Source organism: Phyllostomus discolor, chromosome 3 (genome assembly GCF_004126475.2).
Source record: "Phyllostomus discolor isolate MPI-MPIP mPhyDis1 chromosome 3, mPhyDis1.pri.v3, whole genome shotgun sequence".
NCBI classification, from domain to species: Eukaryota; Metazoa; Chordata; class Mammalia; order Chiroptera; family Phyllostomidae; genus Phyllostomus; species Phyllostomus discolor.
Window position 1 is genome coordinate 111,253,068 of NC_040905.2, and position 20,404 is coordinate 111,273,471.

Consider the following 20,404-nt stretch of genomic DNA (forward strand, 5'->3'; position numbering starts at 1 on the left):
ACCTACTAAGAGTAAAGCCCTATGCTTTGTGCCAGGCAGATACCAAAATAAATGAGGCACTGCCCTACTCTTTGTGATATCAGAGAAAAATGGTTATAAAACAGAAATCCATTCATGCTAACTCAAAAGGACCACATTGCAAGGCTCTAATGAGCAAGCTCATGGATATGAGAACCAAGTTAGAGGTAAATTAGAGAATGGCAACGTCCCCTTTCTGGTTCTCAGAAGCCCAGTGGTCTTTCTCATCAGCCCCATGGACTTTCTTATCTCTGCTTTTCTCACTCACAACTCTCTTTCTCTTTTTGTTCATGGTCAACCATGGTAGACAGCAGAGCCCACCACTGGCTGATTAGCTACTGTGTCTCTTGGTTCATGTCTTGAGAGAGAGAGAGAATTGGGTTTCATGCCAACCAATTGAATATAGGGAGGAGATGTCACATGGTACAAATATGGTGCCTAGACCCACCTTTAGGCAGGACTATGAACAGGGAGACTCTAAGAGAAGGTATCTGTGAGCACTGCAGGTAGTCCAGAAGATACTTTTAACTCTCCCTTTTGCCCCTTAGTTGTAAATATCATGAGACAATCTAGGATGCACTTGGTTCAAAATATTTCAGAAAGAGAGGAGAAAGGAAAAGTTGGGTCAAACTCTGGACTTCATGGTTTCCTAAATTCACCCTGTAAGCATGAGAAATAAATGTTGGTCCCTGAAAACCAAGAAAAGGAGTTGCATCTATCTGGGTTTGTTCCCAGACCTGAAATGTTCGGCTGGGTGAATTTATCTGCACCTTGCCAGAACTGATATGGTGTGGGAGTCTGCAATGTACCCTGATTAAAGCATAATTAGCAAGCAGCAGGAATCTTATTCAGGAGGAGAGCTCATCCTACTTCCTGTTTAACTTGCATAATTACCCATATCACCAGACATTGAAGGGACATAGATGACAGACTCTCAATAAGAGAGCCAGAAAGGCCCTTGGAAATCATTAACCTTGCTTGTTTTACAAAGAGGGAAACTGAGGCCCAGAAAGAAAGAGCAAGCGTATGCAAGAGCCAAGACCAACCCTCCCCTCCAGGCCAGCTCTCCTTGCACAGGATTGTATTACAGTGAGGGCAGCATCTTCTGACTCCAGTGAAACCCGCTTCTTCGCAGCTTCTGGAACTCCAGGCACAACCAACAGCATACCTTTCATGTAGTTTTTCTAGCCAGTTTCTTGGTTGTCTCCAGAGTAGAAAATGCAATTTAAGTAAAATGTGAACGCTGTTCCCTACTGCTGTTCCTTTCTCTGCTTTTATTCTCTTCTGTCATGTTTCGTCCACATACCAGAACTGGCCCTTGACCAAGATAAAGAGGTCTGAGCAGCAGGAAGGAGAAATCAAAGGGGCAGTGGAAACTTCTACTGGGTCATTAGTGGTGCCCAGTTGCTGGATGGATTTAGAACATGCCTTTAAGTGTCAGGGTGGAAATAACCCAAACACCACAGAGATGGTTCCCTTTGTGCAATTACTGAGACTAGCCATGCTGCAGAATGGAAGGGTCATGCTTTTTGAGCTCATTTTAGCTTAGTCATTTGAAACTTGGGTAACATCACATTGAAGGCAAAATGGATTCTATGATTGGATCGCAGACTAGTCTACTTAACTGAAATTATAATTGACCTCTAGGTCCCAGGGCATCCAAGCAGCATCCTTAAGGTACAGGAGGGGGAAATTCCTCTGGCCATGGCCTCCTTTGTTTTTTCCCATCCCTTCTTCCAAGCCCTCCCAGTGAATCTGGGTCTCAAGCTTTCCCAGACACTGGAGTAAGCCAAGTTTTGGTGGCTGCCTGCCCTACCTCTGGTTCCTCTGTAATGAGCAATCTGCTAGAATTAATGCATGTATGTGAATGACTAACATGCATGCATAAATGACTAAAGGCCCTGAGCCAGTTGTTCTGACAAGTTGGTAGGCACTAAAACCACTGACTTGTTAGAACACAGGCTCCAGAGGCCACGCCAGAGGTGAGGATTCAACACGGGCTAGAATGGGGGACCAGGGAATCTGTGTTTTAACAAGCACCTCAATTGAGTCTAATACTGGTAGTAGAAAATACAATGGAGAAATGCTACAATAGGTGAAATGGCAGGTGTTTGTAATCCCAGGGTGATTTGCTTTTTGTTGGGCAGGAATATAGAACAGAATCTCAGATGTCACGGGTTTTAAAAAAATAAGAGGCAAAATAGAGCTGTTCCCTGTGTGAATTATCTCTGTGCTTCCATTTCATCTGCTGGAATGTGGCATGGCTTGGCCATGAGAAAACTCAGGCATGGTAACAGGAAGAGGGCTCACTGTAGATTTCAGAAGGCTTCCATGATCCATTTGCAAGGCTTGAAAAGTTCTTGCCCATTATGGCCTCTGCCTACCAGTAACAAAGTATCCCACTCAAGGTATTCAACCCCCACTCCTGAGAGACAGAATAGCAGAGAGATTAAAAGCACCAGTTGTAGATAGATGTTCAACATCATCTGGCATTGAGAAATGCAAGACAAAATCACAATGAGATAGCACTTCACATCCACTAGTTTGGTCATAACCTTAAAAAAAAAGGGGGACTTCCAGTCAAGATGGAGGCATAGGTAAACAAACTTCGCCTCCTCATGCAAACACAGAAAGAATTACAACTAGACCTCAAAACAAATAACACCCTGAACAGTCAGAAATTCAAGCTGTATGGAAACCCAACAACCAAGGATTTGAAGAAGCCACATTCATCCAGAAGGGTAGAAGGGGTGGAGATGGGTGGAGAGGAGCGGAGGCAAAGTGTGGCATGGTGAGGCAGCAGCTGCAGAACAGGCAGAACCACGTTCACATGTGGTAGATAAAAACTGGGAGGGATACCTTGGGAGCAAGTGATCCCAGCCCCAGGCCAGACCACAGAGCCCAGGTTTCCCACACCACAAAACTAAATCCCCATAACTTCTGGCTGTAAAAACCAGTGGGAGTTGGACCAGTGGAAGAAACTGCTGTATTTTCAGGAGACTCCACTTAAAGGGCCCTCATAGACTTAAAACATACGCAGACTCACCCCCTCTAGGATTCAGCCCCAGGGCAACAGCTGGAAGGGCACAAGTCACACAGGGTGATTGCGGGACAAAACTCCAGAAGCCAGGCAGTGACATTGTCACTTCTCCAAGCCCTCCCCCTTAAAAAAGCCACAAAGCAGTGAAGCAGGTTACCCCACCCTGGCAATTATCTAAGGCTCTGCCCCACACAATTTATAGGTGACTTTTCTACAATAGGCCATGCTACTAAGACAGGGAGTCAAAGCAGCTCTACCTAACACACAGAAACAAACAGAGGGAGGCTGCAAAATTGATGAGACAAAGAAATGGGGCCCAAATGAAAGAATAGAACAAAACCCCAGAAAAAGAACTAAATGAAACAGAGATAACCAACCTACCAGATGCAGCGTTCAAAACACTGATGGCCAGGGTGCTCAAAGAACTCCCTGAGTACAGCAACAACATAAAAAAAGACCCAGAAAGAAATGAAGGTTACACTAAAAAAAATAAAGAAAAATCTACAGGGGACCAACAGTGAAGGAGATGAGTTTGGAATTCAAATCAATGATTTGGAATATAAGGAAGAAATAAGCATTCAACCAGAACAACAAGAAGGAAAAATAATTTTTAAAAAATGAGGATGGTATAAGGAGCCTCTGGGACATCTCCTTACCAACATCCAAATTATATGGATGCCAGGAGGAGAAGAGAAAGATCAAGAAATTGAAAACTTTTTTGAAAAAATAATGAAAGAAAACTTCCCTAACTTGGTGAAGGAAGTAGATATGCAAGTCCAGGAAGCACAGAGAGTCCCAAACAAGTTGGACCCAAAGAGGACCACACCAAGACACACCATGATTAAAATGCCAAAGGTTAAAGATAAAGAGAGAATCTTAAAAGCAGCAAGAGAAAAGCAGAGTTACCTACAAAGGAGTTTCCATAAGGCTGTCAGCTGATTTCTCAAGAAAAACTTTGCAGACAAAAAGGGACTGACAAGAAGTATTCAAAGTCATGAAAAGCAAGGACTTACAACCTAGAGTACTCTATCCAGCAATGCTATCATTTAGAATGGAAGGACAGAAAAAGTGCTTCCCAGATAAGGTAAAGCTAAAGGAGTTCATCGTCACAAAGCCATTATTACATGAAATGTTAAAGGGACTTATTTAAGAAAAAGAAGAAGATCAAAACTATGAACATTAAAATGGCAAAATTTAACAACTATCCACAACTGAATCTAAAAAAAACAAACCAAGCAAACAACCAGAACAGAAACAGAATCATAGATACAGAGATCATTTGGAGGGTTATCAGCTGGATAGGGGAAGGGAGGGAGTGGGGGAAACCATGCAGGGATTAAGAAACATAATTAGTAGGTACAAAGTAGACAGGAAGATGTTAAGAATGGTATAGGAAATGGAGAAGCCAAAGAATTTATATGCACGGCCTATGGACATGAACTAAAGGGTGAGATTGCTGGAGGGAATGGGGTTACTGAGCAGAGGGGCACAAAGAGAGAAAAGTGGAAGTATTATAATAGCATAATCAATAAAGTATTTTTAAATAAAAATAACAAATGTTGAGGATGTGGAGAAATTGGAACCCTTGCACATTGCTAGTGAGAATGTAAAATAGTGCAGCCACTGTGGAAAATAGTTTGGCAGTTCCTTAAAAACTTAAACAGAGTTACCATGTAAACCAGCAAGCCTGCTCCCAAAAGAAAAACAGAAACTCAAACAGATACCTGTACATGAATGTTCCTAACAGCAGTATTCACAATAGACAAAAAAAATGTAAATAACACAAATGTCCATCAACTTATGAATGAGTAAACAAATTCTGCCCTATCCACACATGGATATTACTCAGCCAGAAAAGGAATGAAGTACAGATACATTCTACAGAATGGATGAACCTGGAAAACATTGTGTTCAGTAAAAGAAACCAGGCACAAAAAGTCAATATTGTATGATTTAATTTCTATGAAATGTACAGAATAGACAAATCCATAGAGATAGAAAGCAGATTAGTGGCCAACAGGGAAAGGAAATAGTGGAATGGCGGCGGGGGGCGGGGGGTGGTGACTGCTAATGGATACAGGGTCTCCATTGAGGGTGATGAAAATATCTTGGGCCCTGGCAGGTGTGGCTCAGTGGATTGAGCTCAGGCCTGCAAACCAAATGGTCACCAGTTTGGTTCCCAGTCAGGGCATGTGCCTGGGTTGAGGGCCAGGTCCCCAGTAGGGGGGTGGTATGAGAGGCAACCACACACTGATGTTTCTCTCCCTCTCTTTCTTCTTTCTCCTTCCCTTCTCCTCTGTCTGGAAGTAAATAAATAAAATCTTAAAAAAAAAAGAAAAAGAAAATATCTTGGAACTGGAAAGGTAATTATTTCATAGTGCTGTGAGTGCACAAAATATCACTAAATTACACACTTTAAATGTTAATGCTTGATTTTAAGTTATGGGAATTTTACCTGAATAAAATAACAAAAAAAGCATGGGTTATAACAAAACCTCCCAGGTTCAAAACCCAGCTCTGCTGCATGACCTTAAGCAAACTTTATGCCTCAATTTCCTATAAAGGGAGAAATCTCTAAAGGGAACTATAGCAATACCTACTTGCAGGGCTACTGGTAGAATTACATGAATTAATGTCCCTTAAGGAGACTTGGGAGAGGTGTGGGAGCATGGCCTGGTAAATGTGTGCCATGATTCCATTACATAAACCTACCCCTGTTCCTGGGTGGCCAGGAAGCCAGGAAGCCAGGAAGGTTAGGTGCTTGCTCAAGTTCACACAGCAAGTTCAGACATCATGTCAGGGTTGGCACTGAGCTCTCGTGGACTCTAGGTCACTGGCCTTCCTCTGCTGACAATCTGATTTGATCCTTCACCAAGAATCTTGACACTGAAAGGTCCCAAACCCTGGCAGCAACACAAGTTCTTTCCAGTAATGCCACATGTGCTTGGCTATCCGGCCTACCTACAAGGCAAAACAAGTGTTTGAAGCTTTACAGCAACAACTCTTTTTGCACCATCCCAGTTGAAAGCCTTGGTCACCCTTGGGGGACTTTACCCACCAGCAGCCTGGTGGTGACTCTGATCCAGCAGAGAGTTTTTCCCTTCCCTGTCGCATGATCATGAATGCTCTGCCTCAGTTTACCTTGGACATGAGAGAAATCATCACTATCTTATTACAGTCAGTAGGGTCATCCAGAGTCTCTTTTCCAGGAGGTGGGGGGAGGAGGATCCCAGTTCTCCCCTTAGACTGCCCCCCATATGCACTCCCCCTTTCCCTGGCTCAGTGTAAGACCACAGGGATTTTTCATACTTTGTTCAATTTTTGTGTCTTTCAGAACAATCTAGCTTACTTGAATTCCCCAACATCTATCTTCCTCCCTCAAGTAGATAGAAATAAGTCTACACTCATCTATGTCTAGAAATCCTTCTTGATTCCATTGGTACCCTCAAACAGCACAGCCCATGGGAGCCCTAGGAGAAACCCTGGGAGGTTAGCTGAGAGACAGGCCGACTGGATGTTAAATATTGAATCAAATTATCACACACAGAAGATAAGAAAAATAATCTCACAGGAAGTACCCAAATCCCAGGCTCTCAGCTTCTGGATGCAGAATAACCCAAGAAACCTAGCCTCCCTATGCCCTGCCTTCCTCCCTCCCTAATCAATTTCCACAGCCAACATCAGCTTCCCCCTGGGTGGTGAAGTCTATTCCAGGAGCAGATCCAATCTGACATATGTGAGATGTGATTACACTTCCTTTGTGGCTACCAATATTTGCACCACCAGAAAAACAAATCTGAAATCCGAGGGTGGCCATCTGGAGTCATACTCCACCAGAAGACATAGACCAACCAAAAGGATGTTGGTTGTGCAGGGGCTGGGGGTGGGGGGTGGTCTTACAACCACATTAATACTTCTAGCAACCTGTTCATAAAACTTACACCTTCCCTCTTTTATCCCCAAGGTCGCTGGATTGAAGATCACGGAGTCATTCACAACATGATGTTCAACACTGAGACAGGCTGGAAGTACTCCTTCAAGACCACACAGAACAAGACTGAGTGGTGGGACAATGGCGTTCTCCCCCTCTGGATCACAGCCCAGAGACAGGTAGTCGGAAACCCTAGGCTGGCTTCCAGGGATTTTGCCTCTCATTCTACAGCATGTGGGATGGAGATTAGAAGATGTGTGACCTTGGGCAAGTGACTTCACCTCTCTAAGTTTTTTTCCTCTAAATGTGTAATAGGAATCATGATGATGTGCTCATTTAATAGATTTGATGTAAGGATTAAGTGAGATATGCACAAAAAGCAGTAGGTACAGAGGAAATGCTCAGTAAGTGTTAGCTGTAATGGATGGACAAGTGAGGGCAGAGACTGGCTTAAGTATGATTGTATCTCCAGGGCTCACCATATAGTCTGGACCCAGCAGCTCTTTAATAAATATCTGTTTATACACTTCCTCTGACTTAGGCATAAAAGCCATTAAGAATGAAGTTGACCATTTAATTCATCTTCAGGCCATGTAAAGCCCTAATGAGAACATTCACTTGAAAGGATTCCAGTAGCCATTCATTATTGCTTTGAAAAGGCAGAAATCAGAGCTGTGTTCAACTCCCAGCCCAAAACCCATTGACAGCTTTGCATTTTCTCAATGAGCTTCCAGTTGTCACTTCAGAATAGGTCCTCTTTCTTCTTCTGCAAGACATCAACCTTTGCTCCAAAACTATCCGGGGTTCTATATCTGTGCTCCAAGACCACACTAAGCATGTCACATTGCAAGGTGGTATAATGCAACCTTAGGCAATGACCTCCTCTTTGTGCTTGAGTTGCCCTATCTGTAAAATAAGGATTGTCAGAGTCCTTGCTTCATAGTCTTTGGAAGGATTAACTGAAATAATGCCTGTAAGTACTTAGATTTAAATGCTCAAAAACTATCAGTCATGCCTTTGAATGGAGGCTGAATCATTTCAGTACTTCTTCAGCTGGTCAGCCCTAGGCCAGAACTATCCCATGAAACATTCCATGCCGATGGGCATGTTCTATTTGTGCATATCCAATATGAAAGTCACTAGCCACATGTAGTATTGAGCCCTTGAAATATGGCTACTGAGGCTGAGGAACTTAATTTTAATTGTATTTAAGTTTAATTAATTTCGATTTAAATCTAAATACCATTGTAGCTAGGGGCTACTCTATTGGACAACGCAGCTCTAGAAGAATCACAGTGGGTGGTCAGTGAGCCTATCCTACCTCATGTTCATTTTGTTCTATAACTCTTCTGTAATTTTTTTTTAAACTTTGAGGCATAGACTACACAAATAAATTCTGTCTTTCCAAGAAAATTATGCTCATAACACTATGAGCCAGGACTGATTTAAGTACTTTACATATATTAATGTGTAACAACTCTGAGGCAGGTATGATTTACACCCATTTAACAGATGAGTGAATTGAAGCACAGAGCAGTGCCATAACTTCTCAAAGACGCAAAGCTAGTGAGAAGCAGAGCTGAAATTTAAACTCACCCTGGGCAGCTAAGCCTTCCCGGAAGAAGAAATTCTGCTTGTGGAACAGCAGTTTCAGTCCATTCTAGAGGTTTCCAGAATGCTATGCCTGGCAGCCTTCCCAACGGATTCCACAACTGCCTAGCTGGCTTCCAGAATCAGAGACTTCCAGTCAACATGGCAGCATAGGCAGACATGGCTCATCTCTTTGCACAACCACATCAAAATTACAACTAAAATATAGAACAAGAATCACTTAGAACTGTCAGATACAAACTTGAACGGAAGTCTGATAACTACAGAATTAAAGAAACCACATCCACCCAGACTGGTAGGAGAGGTGCAGATGCAGTACAGGCTGGTCCCTTGCCCACAATGTGGATAAAAGTTCAGAAGGGATATCTCAGGAGTGAGAAGTCTCAGCCCCACACCAGGCCACCCAGCCCAGGGTTCCAAGGCCAGGAAGATAAGTCCCCACAACTTCTGGCTGCAAAAACCAGCGGGGATTAAGTCAGTGGAAGAAACTTCCAGAGCCTTAAGCAGTTGCTCTTAAAGGACCCACACACAGACTCACCTACTCAGACTCACTCCCTCTGAGTTCTGGCACCAGGTTAGCAGCTTGAAGGAACCAGTGGCATACAGGGAGGAACTGAAGTGTCTGGCATCAAGGAGAGCAGAGGCCATTTTCCCTTTTCTAAACCCTCCCCAGACAGAATCAGCAAGCTGTGCCACAGCTGAGACTCCATCAATAAGGCTAACACTGTTTGATCCCCCTGGGAGATCCCCAGAGATTTATCCCACCCAACTTACAGGCTCACCCAAGTTGTTTTCCCACATGAATGGCTGATTTTGGCTCAAGTTCACAACTTCCTAAATACTATCAAAAAAGCAGCAGCAGGCCTCAGTGAGCCCCAGGCCCAGCACTAGCATAGCCAGCCTGGGTTTGCCTGGGAGTCTCCAAGCCCAGAATAAGTAACAGCCATCTCAGATTGCTTTATAGCTCAGGCAGGGTGGCCCTGGGAAAAACAGAGGTGGGGGCATCTTGGTTTACACCACCCAGGAAACCCCAGGGCTAGCACACCCAGTGGACAACTACAGACCACACTGGAGCACCACCACCCTGCCCCTGCACAGCTGATCCTCCACAGAGGGTAGAGGTGTGTGGTCAGTGGTCACAGCCAATCCTTGCAGCTGACTGGTCTGGGTAAATCCCTCCCACTGATCTGCCAACAGCAACAAAAGCTCAACTACAAGAGGAGGGTGTGCTCAGCCCATGCAAAGGGTGTACCTCAAGTACCCACCTTGAGTGATTGGGGAGGCTGTGCCACTGGACCTTACAGGACACCTACTACATTAGGCCATACTACCAAGACATGGAGTCAAAGCAGCTCTACCTAATACATAGAAACAAACACAGGGTTGCTGCCAAAATGAGGGGACAAAGAAACATGACCCAAATGAAAGAACAGATCAAAACTCCAGAAAAAGAGCTAAACAAAAAGTAGATCAGCAATTTATCAGTCACACAGTTCAAAACACTATTTCTAAGGATGTTCAAGGAACTTGGTGAGGACCTCAAGAGCATAAAAGAGAGATTCAGTCAGAAATGAAGGGTATACTAATTGAAATAAAGAACAATTTACAGGGAACTAACAGTAGAGTGGATGAAGCCAAAAATCAAATCAATGATTTGAAACATAAGGAAGCAAAAAAACAACCAATCAGAACAATAAAAGAACAAAAGAATACAAAGAATGAGGACAGTATAAGCAGCCTCTGAGACAACTTCAAGCATATCAACTGTTGCATCATAGGGGTTCCAGAGGGAAAAGAGAAAGAGCAAGAAATTGGAAATCTACTTGAAAAAATAATAAAAGAAAAATTCCCTAACTTGGTAAAGGAAATAGATGTGCAAGTCCAGGAAGCACAAAGAGTCCCAAACAAGGTGGTTGCAAAGAGGCCCACTCCAAGACATGTCATAATTAAAATGTCAAAGACTAAAGATAAAGAGAGAATCTTAAAAGCAGCAAGAGAAAAGCAGAGATTTACCTACAAGGGAGATCCCGTTAAACTGTCAGCTGATTTCTCAAAAGAAAGCAGCTAGAAGGGATTGGCAAGAAATATTCCAAGTCATGAAAAACAGGGACCTATAGCCAAGATTGCTCTCCCCAGCAAGACTATCATTTAGAATTGAAGAGCAGATAAAGAGCTTCCCAGACAAGAAAAAACTCAAAGAGTTCATCATCACCAAACCATTATTATATGAAATATTAAAGGGACTAATTTAAGGAAAAAAAAGATCAAAACTATGAACAATAAAATGGCAAAAAAAATACATATCTATCAACAATTGAATCTGAAAAACAAACTAAGCAAACAAGAACAGAGACAGAATCATAGATATGGAGAGTGTTTTGATGGTTGCCAAATGGGAGGGGTGTGGGAGAATGGGTGAAGAGGTGAGGGGGTTAAGATGTGCAAATAGGTAGTCACAGAATAGCCATGGGGATGTAAAGTACAGTATAGGAAATGGAGTAGCCAAAGGACTTATACTCATGACTCATGGATATGAACAATGGTGGGGGGAATGCCTGAGGGAGTGGGGGGTGCTGAGTAGAGGGGGGCTAAGGGGGAAATCAGGACAACTGTAATAATTTAAATAATAAAATATCATTTAAAAGAAAATATTTAATAAATACATACATACATACATACATAAAGCCACCCTGGGCTCAGCCACTGTTAATACTTAATCATGACATAATATTACTTCTGTGGCCATGAACAACTTAGCCATGAACTTCATAGTAAATCTGCTACATGCCTAGCTGCTAGAGAGGTCTGGACCATCTTCTTTAATTCACTATTCTAAACCGAAGACCTCTTTAGTCTCTTGCCATAGTATTTGTTCGCTGGCATGAGGCCTCTGGTAGCATTCTCCTTTCCTATTTTTTTACTCATGGTTCTTGTCTCATTGCCATTTATTTGCAGGAGTTTGTTTCCTTCTGCCCAATTCATAATCAGAGTTGTTTTCCTTTTTGTTTAATTCATAAGTCATTGTGCAGAAAGAGGATCTGGTGCAGGGCCAGGCAATTGACAGCACACCACTCATTTGGCATGTGAATGTCAAGTTGGTATATCTCATTCTGCCACTGGCAGCTCCTGCCACTGGCCAGGGCCATCAGCAAGCTCCCTGAGGGGCTGGCAGAAAAGTTGCTTCAATCAGATTAAACCAGCAGCCCCAGGCCAGTGCCCCAGGAACAGCTGGACTGCTGGCCCTAAATGCCATTCAGTGGCACATTTGTATTGCCAGGCAGGGCTGGAGGAAGGGGGCCTGCCCCATATCCATCATTAGGAAAACCCATCCTTCTCCAAAGTCCCTTCCCAGTGAGCTTTGTGGAGATTGATACATGAACCTTTAATGTGACTAAAATGTTTTCCATCGGTGACACTAATGCTGCTGGAGTCCATCAAGATACATGAGAAGCCTTGGTGGATGATGCATAAAAGATAGGATCCCTGACCACCTTTGAGTCCATTATTCACAGCCCACAAGTATACTCGCATTCCAGCAGCACTTCACGAATGGTCAGGGTGTAAACAGAGGCTCTATTGTGCAGATTTGCAATGAGCACCCCCCAAAACTGAATATGATCAATGGCCAAGGTATGTCACCACATTCACAAATTCTAATTCTCAGAGAAAGGCAGGCAGCCATGACTATAAAACCTAGGAAAACCATAAAAACCTAGGGGCATGCTTTGCCTCTCTGTGGAGAAGCTACAGAGTGTATTAAGCAGCGACATGGCAGAGGATGATCTGAGTGAGATCTTCATTGGTGCCAAGAGTCTGTAACAGGACTACAGTAGGTGACTACCAGGAGGGGACTTGAGGAGAGGGTGGGAGGGCAGCTACAGTTCTCGGTTCTCATTGTAAGCCAGGTCTCCTAGACAATAGTTTCCAAAGTTGGAAGAGCTGTGAGCAAGATGTGCCTAGAATAACAAAATAATGCATCCAAATACTGACCTAAACCCTGTCTTTATTGTGCATCATAAAGGTTCTGAGAATAACAACCTCTCCTCCAAAAAGGGTAGGAGGGGAAGAAAACAGAATCTTGAATGTCTAACTGCCTTCTGTTCAGTGACTCCTTATTAGCACAGAAAAGCAATAAAAACACCCAGAACCAATTTTGGCTTTTTAATTTCAAACACATGGAGCCCATCTCTATCCACTCAATCATTCCCTGGAATGAGTAACAAACTCCTTCTCCTCAGCCACACATACTCCCCACCAAAGCACATTCATAAAACGTGTGCCTTGTGACATTAATTCTTTCACCTAAAGGAAGAGACAAGATAAAATGCAAAACCAAATGGAAACTTTTCCTCTAATTATTCGTTCTGAAGAGTTTGGTGAGTCTGTTTAAAACCCAACAGTCAGGATTTCCTGGTAGGAAGTACCAGCTCTTGTTTTTAAAAAGCAACTTAAAAGTAATAGCCACATTGATGCGACATTACGCTAAGGGAGAATAATGAACCTAATAAAATTAGCGATTTTCCAATTGCTATTGCTACTGGAAACACTGATTATGCTAATTAAAGGGTAGAATAGTAAATACCAACTCTTTTGCATCCAATTAAGGGCTCAGATTATTTCTCGGAAGTATTTGTTGAAAATAGCACTTTTGATTATCTTGAGTCCCAAATAAACAGAGTCGTGTGTGTGTGTGTGTGTGTGCACTCACACACATTTCTCTCTGGAGCTCATCTCACAGAGCAGCACAGCTCCTAAAATTCCTATGGGACCAAGTGAGAAAAATCATAGTTTCCTAAGACTACAGCTCAGAATATCTTTAAAGGTGTGTGTTGTGAATATGGCACAAGAAAACAATTCAGTTCCAAGTTAGGAACATCTGAGACTTAACATGCAAACATCAGGAACTCTACTGGATAGGCAGGGCCACATAAGTCCTTCAGGATATCCATGTCAGCTATTCTAAATAATAAAATAGCCAAACTACATTCTACAAAATGTTAGAAGTGTCATCCTTCCAGTGATTCCATACTTCAGAGCAAAGTCAATTTATATGTAAGTTAAACAAAGCACTATCACTAAAAACTGAGAATTATGTTGATTGCCAATCAAAAATGCAATAAATAAATATTAGAGGATTTGCAAGTTAAACCAACCATAGAAATTCTATTATCAGAAAGGAAATGTGTTACCTGTGGAGGTTACAAATAAGATGGTAGAACCCAAAAGAGAGTTTCTGTAACTATTTGTATAAGTTAATCAGGAGTGAGAACAGGATGGGTTTTATGCCTACAAAAGAAGATATGATTCATTCACTCACTCAGCATGCATTTAATCAATAGCACTTACTCTGAGCCAAGCCTGTTCTAATTCCCAGGAAAAGTGCGGTCAACAAGATAGACATATCCCCTGATGTCACTAGAAGAGAGAAATAGACCGTAAATAAGTAAACAAATCAAGATGATTTCATATTGGAGAAGGCACTTTAGGGAAAATGGGATAATAGAAAATGAATGCTGGAGGGTGGAGGGGATAATATTTCACCTATAGCTAAGGATAGCACGACTCCTAGAGCCTTGCAAAGTATTTAGTATTAAGACTGTGTCTTAGGTCAAGCTTCCTGAAAGCAGATCCTGAGGAAGGGATTCAGTTCATGTAATGCATTGGGAGAGAGGTCTCAGGAGGCAGGAATAAGGAAAACTGACAGGGCAAGGGAAAGGACTAAGTGGGACATGGTCCCAGCTGGAGACCAGCTTCAGCCTGACCTCACGGGGAGCTCTGGAGCATAAATTGAACCACAAAGTTATCTCTCCCTGGGGCCAGAGAGCTGATCTTATGTCCTCCCTTCAGTCAATCACTGGCCACAGGCCCCTGCTGCTGGAGGAGCACAATGGGACACCTTCCCAGGTGAGACAGGACTTGGCTACTTGAGTGAGGGTAATTTTCCAGATAATGAGGTAGCGGAGAGTCATTAGCAGCCACACTCACAGAAATGAGTGTGAGTGTATTGGCCCAGTAAGGGGATCTGTGTGGGACACCCTTAGCATCCCCTACAATTTCCAAATTGCTTTCTTACTTCCCAAACATACATGGGACATTTTGGTATTACTCTTGATTATACTTTTCTGTTCACTTATTGACAAAATAGCCATAACCCAGGAGCCATTATTCTTCCTAATCATTTATCTCCATACCAGATCAACATACCATAGTCACACTAACACCATCCCTTGGTTATTCTAAAACCAATAACTTCAGAGTGTTCTTTCAGAATATCCAAATCTTGGATGATACAGGGTGTGTCACAAAAACCCTCAAGGTAATAGCTTAGCTGAGATGAAGGAAAGTATATGCTCCCCAAATAAGCAGGCCATTCATTCACTAAAACCAAAAATCTACTGAGTACCTGCTATGCGCCCATTCCTGGTTAAGGAGCTGCTTTGTAAAAACAGAACCTACTTAGTAATGTATCCATCTCATTGTTAACACATTGGTGAGCATACCGAAAAGTATTTTCTTTTCCAAACTGTTTTACCACACTTTATTCAAAAGTCACCTTCCTGCTGGCGAGTAGATCACTTAAGAATATCTCATGACTTTGCAGTCACTTGTGTTGTTAAAGCAGCCTCATTGCTGAAGACCCAGTTCTGCTCATGGTGGAAACTTCATCTCAAAACTCAATCATAGCTTCCCTCCCCACGGGTCTCCTATCCTCTCTACAGATCCCCTGGTGGCCCCAGCAGCCTGGGGTAGAAGGAGCATGGCCTATGCTCTCTACTCCTTCAGATACTCACACACCCTTCCCTGGTTTACTCTCTGGAGACAAGGAGAAGAAAGAGATATTAGCAACTCCTGTGACAGATTATAGGGAGTCTGTGACAGATTGTAGGGAGTCTTTTCCTGTTGGCTATAATTTGCTGCCCTGCCTAGATGACCATGGCCTGACAGAGGGGTAAAGGTCACCAGGCCCCACTGACAAGAGTCTCAGTGTCAAGCAGCAATCCCAGGCCTCTCTGGGGCCTTGCAAAACTCAGTCACATTTCATGGCCAGCCCACGCCATTCCTCCTATGTGAAGAGCCCGATGTCCCATTCTGCAGTCATTTCTGCCATTACTAAAGGCCTCAACCTCATCTTCCCTCCCTGCAATCCCCAGCCCTGGGGTATATAGGTATATTCCAGATTCACCTTCAGTGCCCCACAGGTGACAGAAACTAAAGGAAACAATCGTTGGCCCCCTCTTCACCTGACCATGCCTCCTCGCCCAATGCTCTTTGCCTCCAGGCACAGCTAAACTCATTAAATAGTTACTAATGTGCTCTACATGCATTTAGTTCTCACGGCCAGCCCATGAAGTGGCATAATCATCCCAATTTTACAGATGTGGAAACTGAGGTGGAGAGTGTAACATGCATCCAAGTGGTGGAAAAGGATATAACTGGGCAATCCAGCATCAGAGCATGCTTTTAACTACCATACTGTTCTGCCTCTAGGCAGATCATCAGGCCCAGTGGTTGAGCAAACATCTGAACAGGGAACAAGATAGCAATCTCCCCCTTCTTACAAACTGCTACAAATTTTAAAAGAATTAGATATGGGAACCAGTAGGGCAGCTCTCCCCTCTCCAACAGCTCCAGAGGAAGTACCAAGATCATATTTTATTACCTTTACTGTGACATGGGCCCAAGGCTGAACTAACTACAGTGACCAGATGATGCAGTGTCCTCTGTAGCCAAGCTAGAGCCTCATCCCACATCAGGAGCCAGATGTGGAACCAATACATCCTGAGCCTGGCACGGAGCAAGGACAGGGAGAAGTGTCTCCAGGGAAAGTCAGGGGGCTCTAACCAGCAGACAAGGGAGTGGATGCTGGGCAGGCAAACATGTTAACTGTCCACTACACACACTGGGTCAGGCCTGTGGTGGCTTGTTATATCTGGAGGCAAAGAGTGCCTACTATGTGCCAAAACACAATGCCCAACACTTCATCTTCAAATTATCTAGCTCAAACCTCACAAAAACTCCATCAACTTTTTGGCATTTTTACATGTAGAAACAGTGAATCATAATAGATTAAAGAACTCACTATCACCAGCTTAGAAGGCCATTTTCCTCCATTCTAAGGAACTTTTTTTTCATTCTGCCATCTCTGAAGTTAGAATACATCTTCCAATCACTGGAGTGTCGTGATTTCATTGGCAGCATTGTTCTTCCTGTTAGTGTCTAAAATAGTGGCATGTCTTTCAACTAACAGGGGTTTAGATTCAGTGAAATCCTGGTGAAGCCAAGAATTAAATCCTTGGCTTCACCCCATGTCTAAACCCCATGGCTCCAAAGCTCATGTGTTTTCGAAATCTCTGGATGAGGGCAGGGATGTCAACAAGTTGGGCTTTGCTTATTATGAGAAAGATATGAGAAATGGCTTTGATGAGATTTTCTTCTTGTGCTTGCAGGGGAGGAAGACGGCATCATTCCACTATCCCGGGGGAGGTGCTAAATACAAAGGAGAAGCCATCCAGAGGTCCCTGGTGGAGTCTTACTCTCACCCGAACAGCAATGAGACAGAGTGGAGGGAGAACATTGATATTGTAATGAACTGGTTCACTAAGGAAGACTTTGACTTTGTGACTCTGTACTACGGAGAGCCAGATAATGTGGGGCACCGGTATGGGCCTGAGACGGAAAACCGAAGGGTAATTATTCAGCAAATCGACAGAACCATTGGGTACCTACTGGAAGCCATTGAGAGGCACAGCTTGACTGAGCACCTCAATGTCATCATCACATCAGACCACGGCATGACCACAGTGAAAAAGAAGCCCAATGTCACTGAGATCCTCTTGACCAACTACATCAGGTACAAGGACTTGGTTAAGTTTGATATTGTGGACTATGGAGGCTTTGGGATGATCCTGCCCATACCAGGGAAAGAGGAAGCCCTTTACCAAGCACTGAAGAATGCACACCCTCATCTCAATGTCTATAAGAAGGAGGAATTTCCAGAACGCTTCCATTTTGCTAAGCACGAGCGGGTCCTGCCAATTGTAATGTTTGCCGACTCTGGTTATAACATTAATGGGGTGAGTTGATTCTAAAATGAATTAAGTAATCTTGGATCTGGGAGACAACCACTAGGGAGTGATGGCTCTGGAAAACATCAAAACATAAGTGCATGTGCAATGAGCGGTAACCCACTGTTTTCTATGTGTTCCCCACCACCCCACCCCACAACCCATGTTAGCATTATGCAATGATAATGACAAACTTAGCCACTGCTAAGTGTCCAGCACTGTGCCAAAAACTTAATGAGTTATTTCAATCTTCTCTTTCCAACAACCCTAAAGACAGATGCTCTTATCTCCCTCAGTTTAATGAGGAAGAAACCAGAGCTAGATTGAAGTGATTTGGGATTAGACGTGTAAGGCTGAAGTCTAAACCCAAGCATGAATGCCTGATTATCATGCACAGATCACCAGGAGAGTCACATACATACAAAAAAAAATCTTCTGGTTTCCCTTTGCACCTGTTTTCTGTTTAATTAAAAAAAAAAAAAAAAAAAAAAAAAAGCAGCCCTGGCTGGTGTGGCTCAGTGGATTGAGTGCTGGCCTGTGAACCAAAGGGTGGCTGGTTCAATTCCCAGTCAGGGCACATGCCTGTGTTGTTGGCTGGGTGGGGTGCATGCCAGAGGCAACCACACATTGATGTTTCTCTTCCTCTCCTCCCTTCCTTCCCCTCTCCATAAATAAATAATTTTTTATAAAGCAATCTTGTTCACACAAAAATTTATAGACAAATGCTCACAGCAGCATCACTCACAATAACCAAACAGTGAAAACAACCCAAATGCCTACCAACTGATGAAAGGATGAACAAATATGGTACATCCATACAGTGGAACATTATATGGCCATTAATAGGAACGAAGTCCTGATACATGCTACGACTCAAATAAACCTTGAGAAAATTATGCCCAGTGAAAGAAGTTAAATACACAGTACCACATATTGTATGATTCCATTTAAATAAAACATCCAGAACAGGCAAATCTATAGAGACAGAACAAAAATTGGTGGTTGTCTAGAGTCAGGAGTAGGGAGGACTTGGGGGGACAAGTGGGGAATGACTAAGGAAGCCACAGGGTTTCTTTTGGGGGGTGACAGAAATCTTCTAAACTTGATTGTGGTAATAGTTGGACAGCTCTGTAAATGCACTAAAAATCATCCAGTTGTACATTTTACATGAGTAAATTGTATGGTATATGAGTTATATCTCAACAAAGCTGTCATGAGAAAAATAAGCAAGTCTAAAGAAGAAAATACCAAAATCAATGCTAATTGTGAGACGTAAGTGAAATGGTGCAGTTCCTGTTACCTACCAACCAATAATTCATGGCAGAACAAAGCTGAGGAGATGTTCAAATATCCACAACAAAAGACCGTCTCAGGTACAGCTTGAAGAATTCCTGTCTAAGGCTGTGGACAGGAGCCAAACATTATAATTATGTTTGTAATCTGTATACTCTCAGCTTACTACAAGTCCCGAGTATAACAGGTATTGGAAAACTCATTAGGTTATTGTCTAATGGTGGTAGAAGTATTCACAATAAAATGCAACAATTTATTGGTATTTTGTAATCCCTCAAGTAGCCTAAAACCCTGAGGATGTACACCTGAAGCTAAGGCCTCTCCAGGAGAGATTCCAGAGTCAGTGGCCTCTTTGTAAACCTGGTTCATGATGTAATAGGTTGCAAGTAATATATACAGTTGTTCAGAGGGACGTCACATTCCCAGCATGAACAATCAGATAGTTTGAGGGAATAGGATGCTGTGATCAGTCTAATCTTCTGGCAAACTGACCATTAGAAAGAATGTTTGTTGGTCTCAGTACATCCCACTAAGTATACTTTCTCCGATTGCCATCTACCTGCCTGCCTTGAAGTATGGAGTGGATGCTGTCTTCTTTCTGCAGGTGCTAAGGAGCCTACAAACTATATGAGGCCATCGCTCAGGCACTTGCTCTTTATGGGCTGCCTCGTGGCCTCAAAGGTCATTGGACTGGTTTCTTCAGCAAGGGCGAGGGAGCCTGAGCTGAGTGACAGGAGCTTTCTCCGTTCACCAGGCCAAATATGAGACCAACTTTCCAGAGCTCAGAGCATCACATTTCTTACATGCTAGAATATCTGTTGGTCATAACAAAATATAAACAGTGTTGTGACTGATGTTACTTAGTCATTTGAAAAGGGGCACAGCCAAAAACCTATCTGTCATTCATTAAACAATTACCTGCAGTCTTTATTCCCTCCTTTCTGAACTTTCCCCCACCCTGAAAAATATATATACCCACTTCTGTGCCATAAAAAAAATATCCTATTTTGCCATGTGTAATGCGCATCCATGTTTTGGTGTGTATTATATATGTGATTACTAGGCCCATGGTATGTAGTCATTGCACCCACGTATAATGTGCATTCTCATTTTTCCCTAAAACTTTTGGGCAAAACAAGTGTGCATTATATGTGACAAAATTCAGGTACTTGGCTCTAGAACCAGGCAGGCTGGGTTCAGAGATCCGCTCCAAATCTTGCTACTACATGACTCCAAGCACGTTCCTCAGTTTTCATTATCTTCAAAATAGGGATGATGATAATAGTGCCCTTGCTGGGCCACTGTGAGGGTAAAAAGAGTGTGTGTGTGTGTGTGTGTGTGTGTGTGTGTATTTCAGAACCATTCATCGTATATGGTAAGAACTCTATGCTTGAGCTTATTGTTATCGTCAGTATTGTTACCGTGTTATCTTCTTGCTGTTTCTAA

General features: G+C 42.9%; 1 protein-coding gene across 1 annotated transcript in view; it reads left to right on the forward strand.

Annotated features, from left to right (window-relative positions):
* LOC114502677 (ectonucleotide pyrophosphatase/phosphodiesterase family member 7-like) overlaps window positions 1–20,404 on the forward strand; it is a 34,990-nt gene that overhangs the window by 10,918 nt on the left and 3,668 nt on the right. Inside the window, exons 2-3 of the mRNA XM_036020951.1 lie at window positions 7,023–7,168; window positions 17,048–17,674. Of these exons, the coding sequence (XP_035876844.1) occupies window positions 7,023–7,168; window positions 17,048–17,674 (773 nt within the window). The remainder of the gene's footprint in view (window positions 1–7,022; window positions 7,169–17,047; window positions 17,675–20,404) is intronic.